The 24,953-nt window shown below is 39.5% G+C and overlaps 1 protein-coding gene across 4 annotated transcripts in view; it reads left to right on the top strand.

The window, feature by feature from the left end:
• DYSF (dysferlin) overlaps positions 1-24,953 on the top strand; it is a 112,200-nt gene that overhangs the window by 63,733 nt on the left and 23,514 nt on the right. For 2 of the 4 annotated variants that reach the window (XM_072406680.1, XM_072406679.1), the window contains 15 exons: positions 1,280-1,394; positions 1,817-1,922; positions 3,056-3,198; positions 4,281-4,454; positions 5,434-5,527; positions 6,850-6,927; positions 7,843-8,024; positions 8,127-8,267; positions 10,048-10,077; positions 11,137-11,163; positions 15,228-15,269; positions 15,835-15,936; positions 16,562-16,723; positions 17,888-18,053; positions 19,458-19,531. In XM_072406680.1, coding sequence (XP_072262781.1) covers positions 1,280-1,394; positions 1,817-1,922; positions 3,056-3,198; positions 4,281-4,454; positions 5,434-5,527; positions 6,850-6,927; positions 7,843-8,024; positions 8,127-8,267; positions 10,048-10,077; positions 11,137-11,163; positions 15,228-15,269; positions 15,835-15,936; positions 16,562-16,723; positions 17,888-18,053; positions 19,458-19,531 — 1,636 coding nt within the window. Of the gene's footprint in view, positions 1-1,279; positions 1,395-1,816; positions 1,923-3,055; positions 3,199-4,280; positions 4,455-5,433; positions 5,528-6,849; positions 6,928-7,842; positions 8,025-8,126; positions 8,268-10,047; positions 10,078-11,136; positions 11,164-15,227; positions 15,270-15,834; positions 15,937-16,561; positions 16,724-17,887; positions 18,054-19,457; positions 19,532-23,640; positions 23,698-24,953 lie in introns of all 4 variants that reach the window. The other 2 variants (XM_072406682.1, XM_072406681.1) reach the window with 2 other exon arrangements.

The following is a 24,953-nucleotide window of genomic DNA, read 5'->3' as shown; positions in this document are numbered from 1 at the left end:
AGTGACCAACCTGAAAATTAACTAACAAGGAATTATTCTGTACTGCACTTTTATAATTACTGATGAAACAGATCCCATACTGCCAGAAGTAGGCATCCCCTGTGAAAGTATAGCTATCACAGGTAGGTTTAATATTCAGCCTGCCAGATGAATGTAGGCCTTTAAGGGGAATGGAATACTAAAAAAGCTGGCTGGTATTGATTGGTACCCCACAAGGATTGATGGATGTTGTAACTCAGTGGAAACCAATGGCCGTGTTGGAGTTCTGGTTGTTCCAGCTCATGTAGGGGTGTGGTGTGAACAGAAAGCTGAAGAGTGGAGCCTCCGAACAGATCTTTTCCCTAGTTCTCTGGACTATTAGCTTAAAGTGACCCAACTTTTAGGCTTGGGAAGGGTTAGGACAGTGTTGGTCAATTACACAATATGGGGGACCTCAACTGTTGCCCCTGACACCCCTAGCTCCACATATAAAATGACACATAGGACATTTTAGAGGAGGTAGTCAGAGATTGCAGACAATCTACAGGTGTGGCTGAAGACTAAAGAAAATCTACAAGAGACATTCTGAGATGGAATGAGACTGCTGAAAATTACTTCCATTACAACTTCTATAAAAATTGGTTCTAATGTTACCCTCATCTTGAGGGTGACTTATAGTTCCAAAGGACCACATGGAGCCCTTGGGTCTCAGGTTAAGATCCAAGTAGTTAAAGCCATAGGCCTTTTTTTTAAAAGCTCTCCAAGGCAGAGGAAGATATACTTTCATCTGTGAAGCTGGGTGATCCAGTAAACCTGGTCCAGGATTTAAAACATTTGCTAGCATAAGAAATCTATTCCAGGTTTGATGGATCACCCAGCTTTGCTGTTGAAGCTGAAGTGTATCTTCTTCAGTCTTGGAGATCTATATTAAATGAGGCTCTATGACAGAGTTCCCATGCTGTTGGTGTCTCTTTTGAGAAGATGTCATGGTGTTACAAAGACCCTATAGAATATATGTTATTTGTCAAGTTAGGATTTTATGCATTATACAATTATGTAGAACAGTTTATAGGTCTGGAACTGGAAGAACTGGAAGAATAAAGTGACATTTCTTTGTAATACTGAATCCATGTCTATGCACTACAGAGATGTCTCTGGAAAGGGCCATTCCAACCCCTCCAAGTCACCAGGCTACCATCCTGGATCTGATATCAGCAGACTCAGAGCTGTCACTTGGTTATACATTGTGTGTTGGCTAATGATCATTTTCTAGATGGTGACATTTTTGCTTTTTCTGCAGGTTGTTGTATGACACGGATGCCGGTCACATGAGCTTCGTGGAGGAAGTATTTGAGAACCAGGCCCGGCTGCCCGGTGGACAATGGATACACATGACCGAGGCCTACTCTGATGTGGTAAAGCAGAACATTTTATTGTGTGAATATTTGGTGACTAACAGTGATTTCACTCCGTGGGTTGTGAATTTCAAAGACTTAAAGTGGCTGCTTGATAAATTAACCAACTAGCATTTACATTTACCTGGGTCATGATTTATCATTTACATAGCTTGGCACCTGAAATCTGTAGATTAAAACTATATACAGTATAAAACTATGCATACATATGCCACTAAATGCAAAAAGAATTCCCTTGCTACCGCCTCATCCTGCTGCTGTGCGGTGAATGGTAGCTTAGAAACCCAATGCTGTCATGTGGAGGTGTGAGATGCAAGTTTTAAATGTCAGTTCATTGGAAAATGCTTGTCTCCTGGCTGGAAGATGCATGAACATTAGAAAAAGTGTCCTATTCCCTAATATTACTGTCACTTGTCTTTCAGAATGGGGAGAAGGTCCTTCCGAAAGATGAGACTGAATGCCCTCCAGGGTGGAATTGGGAGGATGAGGAATGGTCTACGGATATAAACCGGGCCGTGGATGAACAAGGTGAGGATGCAGCTTCAAGTTTTATTCCCAGCATGGTGGATGTCCTTCAAAAAATGGAACCCAATGACATGCCTGACCACATAATAGCAGATTAACTAGGCGTTTGTTCAATTTATCATGAACTCTTCAGCTGGACTCATTTATCTTTCACTCCTCACCTGTCGTCCCACAAATCATTACACCAGGTTTCATTACATATAAAAATCAAATTCAATACTTAAAATCCCTCCACAGCTTCTGTCCTACCTCCTTTTCTAACCTAATATACAAATACACCCCTAGCCGCTCTCTTCGCTCCTCCAATGACCTAATAATGACTTCTTCCCTTCCTCTATCCCATTAGGTTGGCTCTTTCCTTCAACAAATATAAATAAACTCTTAAATCCTTCCATTTAAAACTTGCCTCCCCACCTTTATCTGTTTCCTAACCCATCAATAATTGGCCATCATTTCATACCCCTCTCCAGCTGTTAATGCTATTAGATGCAATGTAGATGTGGACTATGTTTGTGCTATAATTGCAGCTGAGTAGGACAGACATTTAGAGATAACTTTCCAAAATTTGCACATTTTTCTAATGTTAGATCTTGTGACCAAATGCGGTTCTCTTGTCACATGACCCAAGTGGAATAGGTGTGGGGCAGGGATGAATTTCTGAATATTTTGTTGGGGTATCCTGTTATTGAGATCTGTTCCGATTTCACACCCACAATGCCCAATATAAAAGCTCCCATTGCCCCGATGGGATTTTTATTGTACCTTATGGACAATGAAACAGTATGATGTGGAACATACAAAGGTGGGCAGACACACCCAAATCTTCCCATTGGACCAGAACACATTTGGAAATTATGGATGTGAGATCACGTTGCTGGACTATCTAACATACAGTTTACCAGTTTTATCTGTAATATACAGTAGCTGTTGGGTGGACTGACCCTTTGGCAAGCAGTTGGCACATTTTCCTATAATGTTTCCAGCTAACCAACAGTTTGCCCAGAATATTTTAGATTTGGTATTTCTTGAGATGATAATATAATTAACGTTTTCTAAAAAAAAAAAAGCAAGCTGTGATGGCTCCTGTGTGCTAGACAGTTTAATAGAGGTCGTGTATTACTTTCTTCACATTGCAGGCTGGGAGTATGGCATAACCATTCCACCAGACCGCAAACCCAAATCATGGGTGCCCACTGAGAAGATGTATCACACCAACCGCAGGAGGCGCTGGGTCAGACTGCGCCGGAGAGATCCCAAACAGATCGAGATACTAAAGAAAGTGAGTGGACATCTCTAATTGTATTTAGAGTGCACTGTACATTGTATAAACTGAACTTTAATCTACATATAGTTTGCCTTCCCTGGGTCGTTGCTTCTTTCCGCCCATTTTTACCACCCTGATTAAATAATACATTTCTATTTTTAATAAATACCTTATTTTAGACACAATGAAGGTCTCTGTGTGAAAGACAGAAGGAAATGAATAAAATCTTGAGAAAAAAAACTTTACAGGTCCATTTGCCCATCAGCAGAGAGAAATGCTCTTATAAGTCAGGGACAAGCTGCTTGGAAGCACGTAAGTTAAAGAAAAAAAAGGGTAGGGGACATCAGGACCCGGAGCACTCAAAAACAGATGTTGGGCACATGGCTGAGATGTCTAATGCATTGGTACTCAATGATGGGTAAATGGGCAGCACTGATGATCAGGAACAATAGTGCCCAGTATTGGACTGGTACTGGGGGTGGGGACAAAAGTTCCAAGCAGGAGATATTGGGGAACAGTAGTTCCCAGTAGTGTGATCAGATGAACAGAAAGGTCAATAGGGTGTTAGGAAGAACAATCGTGCTCATTGGGGTAATTTGTGGAATAGTAATGCCAGAGGGACCCAAAGAAGAACAGCGTTGCCCAGTTGGGTGATTGAATGAAATGTAATGCTCAGTGGACAATAATACCCAGCAGAGGATTGGGGGAAAAAAAGTGCCCAAAGAAGGGTGGAGAAAACAATTGTGTGCAGCGGAGGGTGGGGAGAACAAAATTGTCTACGAAAAGGATAGGGGATCAATTGTGTCCAGTGGAGAATAGGAGGGAATCAAAGTGCCCAGTGGGGGCTCAAACAACTACCTTGCCGAGAAGCATATGTTGTGCACTTCTCTCTCTCTACCACTCCTGTTGGAAATATGCCGAATCTGTGGGCAAGCTGATCACTAGACCTGAAGCTGGGTGCTAGAAAGGAAGCACGTCATAAAATCTGTACAAGGATGTAGCCCTATTAAGTAGCACTATTAAATTCTGCTGAATCCAGGTAACCCAAATGTTGATTGGATTTTCCCTTCAATTCTTTCCTCTTATATCTCTCGTAGCACAAGCCTGATGAATTTGAGAGTGAAGGCTGGGAGTACGCCTCTCTTTTTGGATGGCGATTTCACCTAAAGTATCGCAAGACGGACAGTTTCCGCAGACGGAGATGGCGGCGTAGAATGGAGCCCCTGGAAATGACGGGGGCAGCTGCTGTTTTTGCACTAGAGGGGGCGCTGGTGAGTGAAACTCAGCCTATACCTTTTTTAATTTCCTTATTCATATCTAGAATATTTGTCACATTTAACAAATGGTTACAGAGAGCGCTGATCCATATAGAAGGAGAAGAGCTTGCAGGGTCAGACACTTTTCAGACCTTTAACAGGTTAGGTTAGGTGTTATGGTCAAGGCAAAAGTTAGGGCCAGGGAAAGCGTTAATGGTTACGTTTAAGGGTTATTTCAATAGTTAGCATTTGGACTTTGTATTCCACCTAAAAACAATTTCTCGTGTTTTCAGCTCGATAGCTGTAATTCTGCAGTATGAGATCACTGCTACCTCTGTCTGTTGGAGATTTAGGGTGAGATTTGGGGATGGCACTGTTGTGCTGCTTACTGTTTCTCTTGCTGGAGGGAAAACTTTACCTGAGGACCTTAAATGCAAGGATCTCCCTGCTTCTTCTTCATTCATTCTGTGGATTTACTCTTCCCCACCTCTGCTGTTACTAATTCATTATACCCCCATCTCATCACCAATCATGGAGGGGGGCTACTTTTACATCAGAAAGCAAAACATTGCTTTCTTTAGCTAACAGACACGCAATGCAAAACAAGGCATGGGAAGTCTGTAAAGGGGAACAGATCAGCTTCAAGGTGACCACAAGGGGAGTTGCCCCCATTTTTGGGCTTCACAGCACAGATGTTGGTAGGCAGCTTGGGTTATTAGATTAGCAATATCATTGGACAGCAGGACAACAGCTGGGAGGGATTATTCATGAAGTCAGGAAAAGTCAGGCCGCCAGTAACAAAGTGAAATGTAATCAGAGAGTTGCATAGAATATTGGTTTTTGATTAACAGGTAACACTAAGTAATTTGTTGTCTGCACTTTAAGAAGGACTTTTTTAATATAGTTATATTGGCTTTTTATGTTCTACCACTATCGGTAATTTGCTGCTGGAGTGCTACATAAACCTGTGTATTGTTGTATATTATTTCTTCAGGGTGGAGTTACTGATGACAAAAGCGATGATGGGAAGTATGCTTGTACTCTGAACTTAGGAGTAAACAGACCTACAATATCCTGCATTTTTGATTGTAAGTACATCACATTCTTCCTTGTGCTGGGACTTAAATCAGACTTCCAATCTTTCTTTGTGTCTTGCACGGTTGTACTGGCGCCTCTCCTGCACTGAAATTGCTTACTCTGATTTCACTGCACAATGTGAACTTCGTACATCGGCCCTGATTTATAAAAACTCTCCAAAGGCTGGAGAGGATACCCTTTCATCAGTGAAGCTGGGTGATCCAGAAAACCTGGAACAGATTTTTTCAGTCATTTGCTATTTTCCAGCAAAATGTTTTGAATTCTTGACCAGATTTATTCCAGGTTTGCTGGATCACCCAGGTTCACTAATGAAAGTGTATCCTTTCCCGTCATGGGGAGCTTTAATAAATCAGGCCCGTTATCCATCCCTTTCCTCTCCATTATAACTGTCCCTGGTCAGCACCTTCCATTCACTGCATTGCACTTCCTTTAATCATAGAAGCTCAGCATCACATGTGGGCATTGCATACTGTCCAGGAATCCCCAGTGCCTTACCCATGAGGGCATTTAGAAATTTGCATGTCTTCTCCTAGAAGCCACCACCCTGCTTATAGCAAGGCTTAGGGGTGTTAAGGGTAGTACCGAGGCTGGGTGATGTTTTCAAGAAGCGATGTGCATCACCCTGCCAACCTCTCCCACCAGCTATTGCAACAGAAACCAAGTAATGACATTGGTATAAAATAAGGTTTTCAATGACAAGGTTTTTATTTTAAAATAGCATATTATTAGGGGGTGTGTGTTGGGAAGAAATCTGGGAAAGCAGACTATATGTAGAATAAACTGACCTCCAGGAGGGTAGAAAAGCTACAAAGCAATATGATTCTGTATTATATATTAATAAATCATTAAATGATAACCAAATGTATGATTTGGTTCCATTCCTTAACCTAAAGTAACTCACCCTCTCCCTCCATTGCAGTAGACATACCTGCATATCACAGACCTATAGACTTCTATGGGGCTGACAGATGGAATCAAAGCCAACTATCATCCGTAGAGAAGTCTATAGAGCTAATATGCACATGTAAGTCTCCTGCAGCTGTCAGAATTTCAATGTATGGTGATGTTGGGTTAATTACATATTGTGACCTAATGAGGCAACCTTTTTAGAATCCTCATTAAATATAGAATGTCATCTCATCAGATGTCCTACTGTTTACTGTAGAATCTTTAGAATCCGGGACTTCCATGTACAATGGATTTTCTGGTCCCATGCATTATTTTGTATTTCAGTAACACAAATGTTAATGGTTCTAAAAAAAAGTTTCACTCAATTTTCCTTATTTATGAAGATTTCTTCTTTTTATCATAGTTGGAGATCGCTACCACCTGCGTTGTTACCTCTATCAAGCCCGTAACTTGATCCCAATGGACAAAGACAGCTTTTCTGGTGAGTTGCTGCCTATATGGCACATTATAAGGCTCTTATAATAATAGGAAATTTTACAACTACCATTTATTCCAGTGGAAAATGTTTTGAGAACTTCAAGATTTTTCATTTTTAGAGGAGCATCACATAAAAACTTAATTGATAAATAAATTGATAACCCAATGACTTTATATCAAATTCTGGATGGGGAAATTCACAACAAATGTGAGTATTCTGTAATATTGAAAAATGAAACTCCAATCAACATATTTTTGGGATCATGAAGAAAAGTTAGTTAGCCACTATCGTTTTTTACTGGTGAAAAATAGTAAAAGGAAGGAGCACTAAACCAATCTAATGAATGCATCAAAAAGCTGACATTGTCATCCTATTCAGATACATGCAACCGACACGTTTCATAGGCCAAGCAAACCTCTCTTCATCAGGGTCTAAAAAGAATAATGACAAGATATGGATAGCTCCTAATGCAGTCATTGTGGTATGTAACAGGTTTAGTTCTGCATTAGAAAAATTTGGATAACACTTTCTTGTATTACTTTAGTACCAACTATCCAAGTCCCTTCTTTACTCTTATAATGTAGCTAATTTAGCTGAGCGTCTGACCACGGAGCTGTGGACACAGCTCTACAAATGACGGAAGCTGTGGAATATTTCTGAGTTTTATTAGTGACTAGTAATGAGTTTCCAAGGAGGGCTCAGTGTGTAAGAGCTCTGTGTGTACACAGCATGCAGGCACACCACTTATTAGTAGGCATGGGCACCTCGGTCATGCACCTGTTGGAGAATTAGCAGCCAACTTTTCAACTGGCACTGAGCATAAAAATTTGCTGCAGTCTCATTGAGTTAAATAAGGCCAAAGGGTGCAAGGTCATGAAAACATACCCACCATTCAGTGACAAACCTTTCTGATTCCAGACCCATACGCCATTGTGTCCTTCCTACATCAGAGCCAGAAGACAGTGGTGGGAAAAAACACCCTAAACCCAACATGGGATCAGACCCTCATCTTCCATGAGATTGAAATATTTGGTGGACTGGAAATGATAGCAGAAGTTCCTCCCAGTATCGTGGTGGAGATTTATGACCATGACACCTATGTGAGTACATGTAGAACTTGTGGAACAACCAACAGTCTAACAGTAGTTGTTGCTGCATAGCTAATGTGCAGGCAATATTAATAACTCTGTCTTGTTGTGCAGGGGGCAGATGAATTCATGGGACGGTGTATTTGTAAACCAAGTCTACAGCGTTCACCTAAACTATCCTGGTATCCGATATTCATGGGTGACAAGAATACAGGGGAACTTCTGGCTGCTTTTGAACTCATTCATAGGGAAAAGGTAAATCTTTGTTGTAGAATGCTTTCTGTAAAGGTTTTCTTTACATGACTTTATTTAATGGACAAATTGCAAATACTGTATATACTGAAATATATAGATACCTAAATATGCCTAAAAAAGCAGGAAAAATACTTTGACTCGAATATAAACCTAGTGCTCAAAATGTGGCAGTCACTGCTAACATTCAAAACGGTAACCAACAGAAATATCATATAAAGTGTATGATCACATAGGCTCAATCTGTATATGTTTTCCCCCCTTTGTTACAGGTTAATATATTTACTACTTTTGAGTTGGTTATGATGGGCCATTCGATCTTAAATTATATATATATATATATATTTTTTTTTTTTGCTGTAAAGTGTTACAGACACCTAGTCGTTGACAGCTCTGATCTGTCAAACCAAAGACAAATGCAATTCCTGGGACATGTCACTAGATATCACCTGAATATTAACCATAAATTGTTTTCTAATGGCATTTTTTTGCAAAAAAATCTTGGTTTATACCTGAAAACACAAGGTAGATAGTGTTCGGGTCGCGTTATATTTGTACATAAGTTTATGCATTAACACCTTCCCTAATGCTTTACTTAGAATACCAGTGGGCCTGGACACTGCTTGTCCCAACCTGCAGTTATTCTCAGCTAGGGGCCAACCGGTATCAAATATACCTGGGAGCTGTAGAGGTGTAGATTACTTCTACAGCTTCTCGAGTTGCCACCAAGCTGCTGCCAAACACCCCACCCCATGCTTTTGGTCTTGGATGGACCTAAGTCTTCCTGGATCACAGGACTGATGTTGATGTGTGCCATCACCAGTCCCTCAGTACAATAAAGCTGGAAGTACTCAGAAGCAAAGTTTTTAAAATTCATTAACATTTACATACACCATTAGATCCATGTGATTTTTAGAAACATTCAATAGAAAATTGATCAAAAGACTATTTTACAAATGTTTACTTGGGTTTTCAAAGGTCTCTTTGAACATATTAAGTTATATAATTAGTGTAAATCAGCTTTTCTTAACCTTTTCACCATTGAGGAACCCTTGAAATAGTTTACAGGGTTTAGGGAACCCATATTAACATATTTTAAGAGAGTTTATTGGGTAATTAAGTAAATTGGTGGCCAGTGGAAAGAATGCCCCCCCCCCCCCCCCAGTGATGACTAGAATACCACTCCTTTAGACAACTAAAAACATCATTAGAGTCATGCAGTTGGCTCTAACCAGTGGTGTTAGCCCCAGAGCCATACAGGCATCATCAAACTGGTAGACAATGAGCCATAATTGGAGGAACTCCCAGCAATCTCTGGAGGAACCTTGGCGTTCCATTGAACCAAGGTTGGGAATCCGTGTGTAGACAGTTCGGCTCTGAATCTCTGTTCCACCAAATCAGTCTATCACCCATAAATTTTTAAGTAAAGTTATTTCTGATTGACCCTGATTGAGTTCCTAGAAAGTTGGTGGGAATTGATAGAGGTGCATAGGCTTACTACATTATTCTGTACCTCCCCAGATTCTTAGGAGACCAGATCTTTTCACACCTAAAGCTAGCCAGAAAAGGGAATTCATCTTTGTTATGATTTAGGATTGTTGGTGGATTGACAATTTTTAAAAATGTAAATGCTTTTCATAATTTTAATTATTCCTATCATCTTATCTTTTGTTTAGTTGTGGTGACCAATTTTGTACGGGTTAATCCAGTCTAACTTGCTTGTCTTGTGATGTGATAAATCTTCTTTAACTGTATTATGTAACTTTTCTTCCTTTTGTTATAGCCTTCTCTACATCACATACCTGGACTGGATGTAAGTTACCTTATAATTAGATTCTCTGTTTCCATTTCCCTTTCCTTATTCCCACTAGACACTAGTGCAGTACATGGATCCTAACTCATCTAAGGTCAGCTGTAGACAGACACATATTAAAAACAATGGAGAGTGAGAAATACATATATTATGTTCATCATTACTTGGTGGATAGAGGGACTGACTGCAGTGCTGTATGGTGGGCATGCATGGAGCAATAAGGGTCAATTTTTTCATGGAGAAGCTACTCCCTATTCATTGCTGGATGATGCAATGAATACTTCAGACCAGACCCAACCTTTTTATCACTGAGGAACACTTGAAATGATTTTCAGTTCTCAGGGAACTCCTAATAAACCAGGTTTTGGTGGCTAAGTGGGAATAAAAGGCTTCTTAAAATCATGGCCAGGGGAAAGAATGCCCCCTTACAGTGATGCATAAAAAATATCCTCCACAGCACCAAAACAGACCCTCCTGCCAGCCTACAAAAAGAAGCACAGAGACCTTTTGGTGCCAATACAAAAATCAAATTTGCATGTTGAAGGTTGGAAAGGCAAAATATAAGCAAATTCATTTTTCACCTTGAAATGAAATTAGATTGTGGTGCAGAGTCTGTGGTACCCTTTGAGTTAATAGTAAACATAGATTGCAAAAGTTTCAGTATGCTATATTGGCTATGGAACAGCAAGAACTATAGTCCATAATTATATATGGGACAGCCGTACATGTTCATTAATGCAGTGGTCTTTGCGTCCTACTTATTAATGGTGCACAAAGGTTGTGTTATGGTGGTAGCCAAAGACAATGTAATATAGTCCCTCTAGCCCATTACTTTCCAAAGCTAACAAGTTATCATCCACACCTAAATCTTCTATGTGCTATATAGACATACCCAACTTCATTGCTATCATTAAAGACAAGAAACTAAAAGTCATGAAGGTTCATATAGTTACCATAGACATTCCAATCATCACACCAGCCTGTTATTTATGGCCCACCAATGTATTTTTTTGTTGTTCATTAATGATGTATCTGATTTGATTTTTTTCTTTCCTACAGGGTGAGATCTCTGGAGTTCTCAGTGAGGTAAGAGCATTAACTTATGTGGAAGCAACCATGGAATGGCTGCAGATGATGTTAGGAAACAAAACAGGAGACAGAAAGTGCTAGATAATAAAACAGACTTCAGTGGAATAAAGATGGCTGGACTCAATGTCTACAGTAGTTCTGGTCAAGTGGCCAAGAAAGCATCCAGGAAGGATGAATAAGAGCATAGCAAAGCTCTTCACATTTCATTTTGCATTCCGTAGTGTAGAGCTCTGCATTTTTGATGCCGTGCTGTATATTATATGCAGAAAAACTCTATAATGTCTACACTGTGCCGTATACTATATATCCAAAACTGCTGCACTCTTCCCACTGTGCTATACCTTACATTACCTACACCTCTGAAAATGCACATCCATTTCACTAGGAAGTTGTACATGTTTACCATCAGCTTCCAGAGAGCAATCTCCATTGTGGCCACATCATGGTGGGCATGATTTATTAATGCTCCAGCATACCTTGAATGGATATGGTGAAGGATTATAAACATTTGCCATTTCAATTATTAAATTAAAATTAAAATATAAAATCCATTTCAGGTTTGCACTTGGGTTCACTCCTAATAGTCTATCATCTTCAGTGTTGGAGAGCTTTAATAAACGGGTGGAGCTTGGATCTGGGTCAAGATTTTCTTTAAAGCTGAACTCTGGGCAAATATATAGGACACAAATTAATTAATCACTGCAGTCATAAATTCATCATTAAATTAAATGCAAACAGTGAATCTGATGTATCAGCCTCATGCAACCCTAGTACAGCAGGGCTGGAGAAAAAAGGGAGAAGAAGCAGTACAAAGAGACAATCAGTTAGGAGGAGAGGACAGAATAAAATAAATGGGCTCATTGTTGTACTGCATTGTAATTCACTGTTCAGAATTATGGGTATCTTGTGGCAAAGTAGGTACTGCAGGGCAGAGCTCTGAAATGAAAGTTTCCATTGCCACACCACCTATATTATCTTTTCATTCATTTTTATATTATTTTTGGCTGGGGTTCTGCTTTAAATAAACTTAGTTAAGCATTTTCTTTTTATACACCTTTTTATACAATAAAGCATTGCATGGAACATATAGAAAGAATAGACTTCTGGTATTAAAGTATGTGATATCTGAGGTCATGAAGAAATGCCATCCAATGTACAGTTGTACAGATCGGTGTCTTGCTCAACACATGAGGTTTGGAGGTCCTGCCATTGGACCAAATTTTTTTAAGCCAGCTTGTCATGTGAAGAATGAGGGTGCTGCCACTCACCAGCCAACCCACTGCTGAAAATGTTACTCTGTTTTCAGTGAGTCATTGAAAAGTCAGAAGGCCTAACCTGCATACGTTGTTTGGATCAGAATCCAGGTCAACAGCATGGCCTGAAAAAATTAGAGGTCAACAACCTCTATCAGAGTTACCTGGCAGCTTTTACAGAAGATGACTTTGGGGTTTTGGAGTTGACATGGCTGGTGGCATGAGTTCCTAGTGAGAAAAAAATTGCCAACACCGTGATTGAGTATCGGTAATATCCAGTGTTCTGAAGGCCAAAGAATGGCTATGAATAATAGGAATATTGTCTCAGATTCTGTGTGAAGGCATTCTTGGCTGCTGAAGCATGCAATCCCTCACTTTTGTACTAGCCTAGGTGTGCATGGCTTATTGCTTTTTATGATGACCTCACCCATGCTATACTATTCTAATTCTGGCTGCCATTTTTATTGTGCAAGTTTAGAAAGGACTGAATATCCTTATGAGAATTCACTTTTATATTCTATTTGCAATGCATTGTGTCTGGCACTGGTAGGAGGAATGGGGTTCATAATGACATTAAAATGTTCAATGAACATTAGTGCCGATGGATCCCGGAGGTACCTGGTTGTACCCAAGGGCTTTAACTTTCCACCCATGTTGGGTTTTTATAGCTATTCGTGTCGTCCTGGGAAAATTTTCCCTTCTTCTACTAGTCCTGGTGACTCTTGTTGCCAGAACTGAGAGAAAAAACCCTAAAATTTTGCAATGTTACCAAAACAAAGGACATCATCACCAGACAACGCCAACCTTAGTGTGGTGACAACTGTCCAATACAGCATTGTTGTGTCTACAGGATGGAAAATAAACAGACATGTCCTTAATAAAACATTGGATGGCACAAGAAAACAGAGATGAGCTTTATTAGATCTTAATTTTGTAGTGTTCAGGAGGCCTTCTCACCATATGCAGCCTGGTGTAGGATACAGGAACATATTTGAAGACACCGCTTGGTGTCCACATTTCAATTCTAGATTGCATCTTAGGCACATTTTCGATGTAGAATAATTTGAATTTGATTTGATGAAACATTTTATTGTTTAATTAAAGCTGACCTCCAGGAAGATATCAATACAGACAATATTGCAATTCTGGTATACATCATTAAATGTATTTTTTTTTAAACAAGGCAAAAGAAGAAACTTAAATTGACTTTATTATGAGACTATATAGTACAGAAGAGCTCACAGGGGTAGGGGCAAGCAGCATAATGAGCCAATTAAAGCAGAAAGGCGAGCTGCCTTTCACTATCCAGTCACAGGCTGGGGGAGGGACTAGACCTGTAAGTGTAACCTAACTGTAATATAGAAGGTCAAGGCATCGCCGAGCTATGTGATACAGCTGTGTAAATCCCAGTGCTAGGCACACAAAAGTGAAAACTCTTTGGGTGATAAAGTTTCTCCCATATCTGTATTTCATTTGTGTTGTTCACTGTTTGCCTGGAGTTCAACTTTAAATATAGTATCACAGCAGGTTTTTAGCATTCCAAATATATAACCTAAAAAAAAAAAGGAAAACTACTTTGACTGGAGTATAAACCTAGGGCACAAAATGTTTCAGTCACTGCTAACATTTAAAACAGTAATCAATGGGAAAATGCCAATAAATATATAGCCATTGTATCCTCGGGAAAAAAGTTACAGCTTGTGTTTTACAATTATGATCTATCCAACCAGAGAAACATGTATTACCAGGACATGCCACTAGGTGCCCCAGAGTATAAACCAAGTTTTTTTTTTCCTTTGCAATAACATCCTTGACGAGTATATACTCTACATTTAAGTTTACATTCACACTACTTGCATTATATTGAGTTAAAGCACTTTTTGTGCTTTTTGTAGTAAATTATGTCGTGCATTGATGTTTTTTGCATCAGCATGTTAGAGTGAGCTGGGACAAATAGAAGTTATTTGTCTGGTACTTGGATTGGGGTATCTGTAAAGCAATTAAGACAAAAGGAAAAAGGAGAAATGTAATGAGGCATCCCAAAATATATTACTGTAGAATTGCACAGTGTCTGACTTTAAACCAAAGTCCCATATTGAAAAATGTATGATCAAACAAGTGGTTGCTGCAGTGAGGTGATGTTCCTTCTGCAATAATCGTTCATACTTGCCTGATCGCTGCCCAGCTGTCAAATTTAGCTGTACTGCACACATGCAGCTTAGCCATAAAAACCTGCAATACCAGCTTCCCTTGCAATTGTGAATGAATGAGTTACATTATTCCAATTAAGTTGGTCAAAGATCGTAAGGAAGAAGAAGAAACGAAAGACGATGGCAATGCCCTAAAATGGAAATGGGATAGGTGAGTAGCAAAATTTTAGTTTCCTTGGTTGGTGCATGTAGTGACAACATGGTACCAGGTATACATCCAGACAGAACGCAAAAATGTCACCTGCACTCAAGAGGAAATCTTCATTTATTATAAGGTCTAAATAAAAGTAGCTAGGGTCAGAGTCATGCCCAGTCCCCACTATTGACCAGAAAAGTAACAACTTTTTTGCTCCAAGGAAGCTAATAGTTATGGTTAGTGTTAGATAATAAATACCAGGATTCCAGGTGACATGAATCGGATGTCTAAGTAGAGAATGACTGATATAGATTCATATTATATAGAGAGTTATTGATGAGATTACAGTTGTCTTTATACAATATGTATTCCAGGACACTCTCTAGACTTGGAATTACACCTAATCTAATTGTGTTTTCTCTCTTCACTTTCTCTACTCTTTTCTTTTTGGAAATGGCTCAGCTTCTTGTTCCGGGTTTCTACACCGAGAAGCTTCTAGACTTGGTATACAATAGCTATTGTACTATACTATGCTACTCTATTCTAACCTGACCCAAACCTTCCTATCTTTCCGCCACTGCTGCTATCTGCCAATTATTTTCTCCGTCTTGCAAAAAGTAATAGGCCAATTGTTGTGTTCGGGACTGGTAAACTGAAGCTGGTCATTTATTTTGTACAACGGGCTTTAAATTTTGTGCAAAATTAAAGTGTATAAGAAAAACAATGGACTGGTTGGTCATTTTCTAAGACTGGCCCCATCTCCTTAAAATACCAGACTGTAAATGGACAACCTATTATTGACATGTATCTGTAGAATAAGTATAAAAATACAAACTACCAATAAAATGCTATGCAGAATATTGTTTAGGATTTAATGTAACCCCTGCTTAAATTGCAGCTCCCCTCTTTTACTAACATGAAATGTTCTTGAGTGTTCTAAATCACTAACCTCTGCCCTGTATGGCGTAATGCATTGCATTATATATTGCATTGCACTTTACCTATAACATAAATTTATTCACATAACAAAATGTATTTACTGTTTTCCTCTGTGTTTTTTACTATGCAGTCGGAGGATTCAGACCTGCCCTACCCTCCGCCCCAGAGGAGCGCCAATGTCTACATGGTGCCACAAGGTATTAAACCCATCCTGCAGAGAACCGCTATTGAGGTGAGTGTGGGTTTTGTAATATTAATTGCACCTTCACGCTAAGTTTAATAGACATTAGGAATTACTAAGTAGTTCATTGATCATGAGAAGAACCTGGACACATCAATCTTTTACCATGTGGACACCAGCCCCTAGGCCTGCACTGTTAGGCTGGTATATTTTGGAATAGGTAAATATTTTTTCCAACGTCCTATTACAGGAGCCATGCCATGCTCTTTTAGTTGTCTGTTGGCCAGTCCATCATGTTTGTGCACGACACTTGCAGAACTGATCCACAGCCCAGTGGCCAGTTTAAGGATTATACAACCCATAATATTTAGACTGAATAAAGCTATTCTGCTTTTGGGGTATCTTTGGGATCCTCTATTGATGATTTTGTGCATGACTCATTTGTGACATGAGTCATGAACATTATTATTTTTGTTCATCTGTTATATGCAGCTTCTATCACTGAATACTGAATATTGTATATTTAATCTGCTTCTGAAATGTAATATTCTTCTTTGATATTCTTTAGGCATCTCCTTTTTTAACAATGTTGCCATTACCTGGTCATGGTGATGTATGAATTGACTCATAAACCAATCCTTTTAAACACAATCTCATTTGCTGTTCCTTGTCGCAGGTGTTGGCATGGGGGCTGCGCAATCTTAAGAGCTACCAGTTGGCCAGCGTGACGTCCCCCAGCCTGATCATTGAGTGCGGCGATGAAATGGTCCAGTCCTGTGTTATTAAAAATGTCAAAAAGAATCCCAACTTTGATGTTTGTGTCCTTTTCATGGAGGTGGTAAGAGCCCTTAATACAGGTAACAGATTTCCTAGGGTTGGGAAAGGGCCCAGGTGCCTGTAAAAAGGCTCTTGGCAGCCGTTCAGCCCGGTTTTAGAGGTCCGGGGCTGTGAAGGCAGAGATGCATATGTTTCTTATATTACAAGGTAGGAGGCCATTTATCAGTGGATGGAGACCTGTGATAGAAAAACACGCCTGGTTTCTGCCGCTCAGTGCTGGAATATCTGATATCATATGATAGTACAGCACTCTTGTGCTTGGCTTTCTTAACAAAGCCCTACACCTTGTTGTCTCTAAGATTTGTGATGTCTTTAGGTACGGGGTGTCCAACCTGTGAGCCGCGGGCCTCTTGTAGCCCTTTGGTTCAATTGACCCTTGTTGATCAAACCCAATAATCATTTGTGCCTGTAATGACAATTTTCACTTGCCATCCCATATACCATTCCCCCTGCTTGTGACTGACTTTTGTAGTATGGTTCCAATCTCCATTCACCCTATAGCCAATCTGCAGTCTCTGACTGTGTTCTGTTTCATTACATATATTGAAATTGTGTGTGGACTCAAGGGCTGCTTTTAAAATAAAAAATCCTAACCCACCAACTCACTTATACATACCCACACTTACTGTTACCAACCCTTTCTCAGCTCTAGGATCTCTGCTGCCCCACTACTCCACAGTAATTGGCACACTCCTTCTGCCATTTTTCAAGATCCCTGAGCCCTGGCAACTGACTGCCATGTCCCCATGTGCCCTATTATTAGAGGCAAATGATTTGCCATTGTTTGCCCAATACTGAGAGTATTACTCAGTTGAGGAATAGAGAACCTAGTATTGGAGAAGTGACAATAAAGACTATTATAGTCATTGGAAGGCATCTAACTCAGAGTCAGGTTCTGGGTTCGAGATGTTTTTATTAGAAAGACTTATTAGAAAGATATAGAAAGACTTCACTCGCATCAGATCAGCTCCCCTTTTCCCCATCAACAGTTCAAATCTTGCTGCTCTACCTCCCAGCAGCTCAATTTATCTGAATCTCCTCTCCCAGCATTGACTCTGCCATCTCTAATCAAAGAACATGTTCTTGGTGAAGCTGAGCTGCTAAGAAAAACCTGAGCAATGCCCAATCTTCTTTTTCACATAATTGTGTCCTCCTCCTTTTTTAGAGACTTCCCCGTGAGGATCTGTACTGCCCACCCATTATTGTGAAGGTGATTGACAACCGTCAGTTTGGTCGGAAGCCTGTGGTTGGACAGTGCACCATCCACTCCCTGGAGGAGTTCCACTGCAGCCCTGATGAAGAAGAGGGAGACATGGAGGAAGGAATGGCCGGTATGTTACCTTTTCATTCGACTTGTAAGTTAAAGGCTAATTATATGTAGAAGGTGCACCAATCACAAACAAATAGAAACTGATCACCAATGGTTCCACAAGGTAAACTCCCATCCACAGGAGCAGATGATCCCTTTGAAAAATTTCTCCTCACCTAGGGTCAAATGAAGAATTTTGGATTTCCTACCACTTTAGACACTTCTTCTTATAGGATTACATTGCATGTTCCCTGTCTCCTGTTCCATGGAGATGACCGATGATGGAATTGGCCCACTCTTGTCACCAGCCCCGAAAAATGCCATGCAGCCATTCGTAATATTATTAATAATAATAGTGGAGTGTATGTAGACAGGAGAGAAAATGTAACAAAGGCAACCAAATGTCAAAATGAACGATTGAGTGGCACCACAGTAGCTTTCATTTTCTCCCCCCATTTATGACCAGCAATGTGTTTCATACAGGTGATGCATGAAATGGGGTCCACATCCACTCTGATAAAAGTATCCATAATATGATGGTTGGCATAGTACGGGCTGAATGTTTTGCCTTTACATTGGTCCATTTCCAAGCTTTAGAAGTCTCCTTTTCCACAGTATGCCCTAGCAAGCTCTTTTTTATTTCATGTCACACTCAGTTCATCACCTTCCCCACAGTGAGAATAATTGTTTTTTTTTTTCAGTTCTGTCCTTTTCCATTAGGAAATATAACCAGGCAAGTTTTCTTTCCTCTCATGGCATGGCACATTTCAATAACACATTAGAGCCCAAACCTACCACTTGAATATTGAGGTGTTTAATTTAAGCAATACTATTATCAGTTTACTGATTATTTGCTTGCTCTTGTATGCCTTCTATGCAAAAAAATAAAATAAAAATAATAATATGTATAATATAAACCTATTTACACAATAACTTTAATTTTCCGGGTGTTGAAGGGTAGAGGTTAGAGGCTAAGCCAGTGTATCTCAACTAGGGTTCTTCTAGAGGTTGCTGGAGCCATACGGACCTCTCAGGTCAGTTTAATTGACACAAATGATTTTTTTGTCTTAGATTTTTTCTATAAAGGTAACATTCTTCCCAATGGCCAGCAATGTAAAATACATTCTTCCCATTGACCACCACTCTAATGTACTGTGAGCTGTGGATATAGTGATTATAGCTGGGGTCCTTAAAACCTAAAAGTTATTTCAACGGTTCCCTTGTGTTAAAAAGATTGAGAACCACTGGGCTAAGGTGAGACATAGATAATATTTTATATCAGCAGATGCAGAGTCACCATCGTCGCCCAATTACGACATTTGGTGGTAAATGTTACATTAATATCTTTTAGTGTTCACTTACTGATAATATGACAGTGTTTTCTTTAAATGCCATTGGAGCAGTCATATACAATATTTCCTTTCAGATGATATAAGTGTTACCCCGCGGGATGAAGTTCTCATTGATATTGATGATAAGGAACCTCTAATACAAAGTCAGGTAAGACAAAATTGACATACCTTCTTTTTATTAACTAATTTCAAAGAAAATGTTATCCTTTACCGATTTACTTACAAGTATTGCGGTATCAGGAGGTTTGAGTCAGCTTTGGGTTCGGTTTTAGAAGTAGTTTGGGTAGCTTTAAGGCCGCCCAAACACTTCTATAAGCCTGGTGGACATACAATTATGGCAAACATGGACAAATCTCCAAATACACCTCAAGCCTACTATATCAGATGCAGTAACATGCAGCTTCCTACCCACAGCTGGATTTTTGTATCTATTAACCTGAAATTGCAACTTCCGTTTTTTAGTGTCCCCCAGGTATTTCATTCAGGTATTCCAGTTATAGCAAAGTATTTTTTGGTCATGTTTCTCCGGCTTTAGTTGTAGAAAAGGTTTATGGAAATGATGTGTGATGTGTGGTGTACAGGGAACCCTCAGTTCATGTGTAAATTGAACTTGTGTTCCTGATGGTGTTGAAAGACGTAAAGTTCATCCTGTGGGTCATGTTGATAATTTGTGTTAGTTTTTCCTCTGAACTATGGATTGTTTTAGCTGCTGATCTCACGACGATTCCTTTACTATTCTACTGGTTCTCCATACGTTGCTAAAGATCTTTGAAATTTCCACATATAGGCAGCCACTTTACCCGTGGTTATCTCCAGATCCTTGGTAATCGTAGTCACTATTTGAATGCGATTTCCCTAAAGCAACATACATGTCAAAATGACCAGCGGTCAAAATGTAGGCAGGAATTTATGTGAAATGACCCTTTCCCACCTCCCACCTCCTACTGTTCTATTGCTTACCCTAGTGGTGACCAATGAAGTTAAAATTGGCCGGTCAATAATTTTACAAATCTGCTTCAATAAATTATAAAACGTCATAGTATACAGCAACAGTACCATTAAAAAATCTGCCTTTCTAATTTTTTATAATTTTATCAAGCTGTTAGAGTTGGGATGCCTTAATTCCCAAACATGTGCATGGGAGTTCATTCATTATGGCACAAGGTATCCCAGGAGTGTACACCCTTCTCTATATCTTCTGTAAATCTTCCCTCTTCCCCATCTGCTTTTTGCATTGCAACACACCTACCTAGCTCCTTGTACCGCTTTTCCCACCCTCAGTCTTCTGTACAGAGTACAGCTTTTAAGTCATAAATACCCATTCTGTGAAGACATCTAGCCAGTTTTCATTTGGAACAGACGTCCATTGTGGGCAAATTAATCAGAAAAAATGTTTCTTTGGCTTTCAAAAAAGTTCGGTTTGACACGTCGTTTGATTTGGTCACAAAGGAACCATAAAGCAATCAAACATTTTATCCAATTGGTGGTTTCCTGGAGACCACACAGCAGCTGCCGGGGTCTCTGACATCTGTCCCCTCTCCAGCGGTTCTAAACCATTTGGGGAGATACGAAGCATTTTGGCCAGGACAGATGAAGCTTCATCAGCCAGGACAAACACAGTGATGCCACCAATGTGGCCAGTTTGCTTTGCCCATAAAACTGACACTTCCTGCCAATGGAACTAGCAGAGCAGTGAAAAAGTTGAGCTGGTATTTCCTGCCAAGTCATGAGGTGACCGCATGCAATTATCACTCAGGAGTAGAAAGAGCAATAAATTGACTTATTGCAGACCATAAATTGTGTTTTGCACAAGTATTTGCCAAATATGCTCTGCAAACCCTTTACAAAACTTGGTGATACATATTATTCCATTTTTTTCAAAGCATTAAAGTGAACTTATGAACCTTATCCATCCTTTTTTGGGGTGCAAGAAAAAGTTTTACAGCCCCTTTGCCACTATTATAAGGCAAATGCTGCTCCAGATTCCCACCAGTGCTGATTACAAGGCCAAAAGTGTAAGTATATGGTCGGAGTGTAGAAATTTGGTCTCATGAACTCTGCTGAATAGAAGAATCAGCCAGGCAGGGCTTTGATGCTCCCAATGGAGACCACATAACTAAATTCCTAGGCTTTTAAAACCAAGAGCAGTACTGGAGGGAACCTTACCAGTATTTACTCAAAAAATTGTTCATAATAGCTAGTAGTTCGGCGTATTCAATCGATATCTTCAGATACTTCAATTGAATTTGATTTTACCTCTTGTCTACCTCATATTACCTGACACTTGGCTCAGATTCTTCATGCATGGCTTCCATATTTCATTCTGGCAGTTGATTTTTTATGCCTGATTTACTATAGTACTTCAAGACTGGAAAAGATAGGTTTGCTGGATCACCCAGATCCACCCATGATAATCTATCTTCTCCTTCTTGGAGAGCTTTAATAAACCAGGCCCATTGGCTTGCTCCTTGACCAGAAGCTCAATACTGGTTGTCAGAGGATTATGTATCATACAATTGTCCACTCTCAATATCTTTATGTTGTAGTGGGCTCTGTTTCCTGGCCTTGTTTGAGGTATTTTGTACACATGGTTCATTTTCTTTGACTCTTGTTAAAAATGGTGTCCTTCATGCCAAACCCCCCCTGCAACAGCCCCCAGGCCATCTTTGTGGGATATTTTCTCATTGGCAGAGCTAAAAAGTACTTGTTTCAGTTTACACTCTATTTTAGTGTCTGACATGTATTACTTTTTCTACTAGAAGCTATCAAAAAGTGGGCTGAAACTATGGAAAATGTATTATTCTGTAATTGACTAAAGGAATATGATTACAAAGCTTTGTTGATGTAAAACAAGTCATTGTGTGTCACTTTCTGCAATAATGTTGTTCCTTCTGTAATAAAATACCCTTACCTGCCTTATCACAATTTTTAATTACACTCACCCATCCAAGTTCCCTCACAGGGCACCGCATTTTCTTTCTGCTTCTTGTCCTGGTTCCAATCTTCACTACCTTGATTGGCCGGGTCAGGCTCCTGGCAGCCTCAGGGGAAAACAGGTTCCTCCGGGGATGTGAAGCTCAATGATTTTTGATTAAAGGGGACAGTAATCAGGCAGGTAAGTGTGTTTTATTGCAGAAGTCATCACCTGTCTCTTTCTGCAAATAAACTCTATCTGATTGCAGATTTTGAAAGTAGAACATTATTTCCTCTTATTGCATCCTCTCATTATTGCATTGATGTGCACTGTTCTAGTGTTAATAGAGCCTTAATAAAAGTGCTTAGAGAGGAATGGTTAGACATATTCCAACTGGCATAAAGAACTCTGTACAGTTGTGGGTTTGGGAAAGCCATCTCTTAATGAACAGAATATTGAACCTTGAAGAGAACAGGCTACAGACGTAGGTCAAACAAGGACAGATTTGTCTTTTCTGTTGGCTAAGAACAGCAAGATAAACCCAAAATCGTACCATGAAATAGTGACCTGAACAATCTACTGACCCTACTGAGATGTGCCAATGGAGGTTTTCACCATAAATGTGTAGTGATAAACCTATAGGTAGGGCATGATTCTTTATAATCAAAATAGACTCTTGGACAGGGGCAAGTGAGAGGGATCGATTGACCGTTCCAATAAAGGAAGCAATTTCTGAGGTTTGGTTCTTACCATCCCTTGGTGGTAGATCAGTGACCCAGGTCAAGGAACCCAACATTGCAGGAGTTTATCAGACTCAACTTCAAAGTATGCAAGCCTTAACCTCCCTAGCGGTTCATTTCTTCCTGGTTTTATATGTCTAAAAGCGGTACATCCTTGAGCTCAGTTTAAAATTGATTAAACAGAGGGTCAGTTGTGCGATGGACAATATGTAGCGAGTGGGTTTTAAAGAATCCTGTTCTGATAAGACTCTGATCCAATACTTATCTATTAATGTAACAGGAAATCATAATTATTATTATTATTATTAAACAGGATTTATATAGCGCCAACATATTACGCAGCGCTGTACATTAAATAGGGAATGTATTATTATGTAATATTGATGTATTATTTAATTGTGTGATACATTTATACTTATGTAATTTATATTTACCTTTTCTCTGGAAAGCAATAGAAGTACATTTTGTAAACTACATAACTAGTATTTATAATTTTGTGCTCATTTTGTCTTTGTGGTGTCATAATAATATTCATGTGTGTGTCTAATGAAAAACTGATTCTGGGGATTTTGTGTGCAGCTAACCAATGGTTTTGACTTGTAGCTTGCGGATGGCGTCTCGTCCATAATTAATATATCATCCTCCAGGTCCAGTCTTCATGTATGTATTGTGCTTGTGCTTCATACCTGTGTCTTGATTCCCACGTAACCCTCACAGTGCATGACGTCTATAAGGGGAGTATAATGTCACTGCTTCACTGGGAGGTGCTTGTGGAACGGTAAAAGAGACCCAGAAACCATTGGACCTATACAAGTGTTTGTCTTATATTATAACTCTTCCAGATTTATTTTTGGAAGATTTATATTTAGCCTTTACATAGCTTTTCTTTGAAGAAACCTGAGATAAAACACTACTCCTTGCAGCTAGAGTACTTTGTCTTCCAATTCTTAGGTAAAAACATAATTAAAAAGAACTAATAGTAAAATAGTAAACTAAATTACATACTAAATTATTATCTCTGTGCTGATCACCTTTTAGACATTTCCTGTCTACATTACTACAATGTTGGCTGTACATCACTGTTTTGGAACATCTTTGTAATGTGGACTATTCCTGAACAATATAGGTCTGATTTTTTAAAGTTCTCCAAGACTGGGAGGGCAACCATGGGTGATCCAGTGAACCTGGCTGAATCAGCCAGGTTTTCCCATGATAGTCTATCTTCTCCAGTCTTAGAGAGTTTTATTAACTCAGACTCTATGGCCCTGATTTATCAAAGTTCTCCAAGGCTGGAGAGAATACATTTTCATCGGTGGAACCTGGAATGGATTTCCTAAAAGTCATCAGCTATTTGTTAGCAAATGTTTTCAATCCTGGACCAGATCCATTCCAGGTTTGCCGGATCACCCAGCTTCATTGATTAAGGTGCATCCTCTCCAGTCTTGGATAACTTTGTTAAATCAGGGCCTATGTGTCACATTGGCTGCTTGTAGTCCCCACCAGGCTGTGCATGTGACAAGATGACATGAAAAAGCACTTTTGGAGACAGTTGTCACCTTATAACAGAAGTACCTAAACAAGGACTTTCATGGCAGAACATTAGGTAGTTTTGGAATAAGAGCTGCAGATGTAAAATGATTGGAAGCAACACTGACAACACATTAAAACTAATATAAATTTTGGAATTATATCCACTTGGAAAGGCAAGCTTTGACATCAGCATTAGGGGCCAGTAGTAACAGAACATCTAGAGTACCCCTTAGCATTCAAACCTAGGTTCAGGGAAATCATTGAGAGAAGTAATGTTAAAGATGGGGGCAAATTGTAATTGTTTTAATTTAATAATTTAGAAATAAAAAGTTTGCATTAGGTCAGAAGTGATTGGTTCTCTTTAACCTTCCTTAGCTCTCGTTATG

The sequence above is a fragment of the Pyxicephalus adspersus genome, chromosome 3 (assembly GCF_032062135.1).
Source record: "Pyxicephalus adspersus chromosome 3, UCB_Pads_2.0, whole genome shotgun sequence".
Taxonomy (NCBI): domain Eukaryota; kingdom Metazoa; phylum Chordata; class Amphibia; order Anura; family Pyxicephalidae; genus Pyxicephalus; species Pyxicephalus adspersus.
The sequence above is the reverse complement of the archived record's forward strand: the minus strand, read 5'-3'. Positions and strand labels throughout refer to the sequence as shown.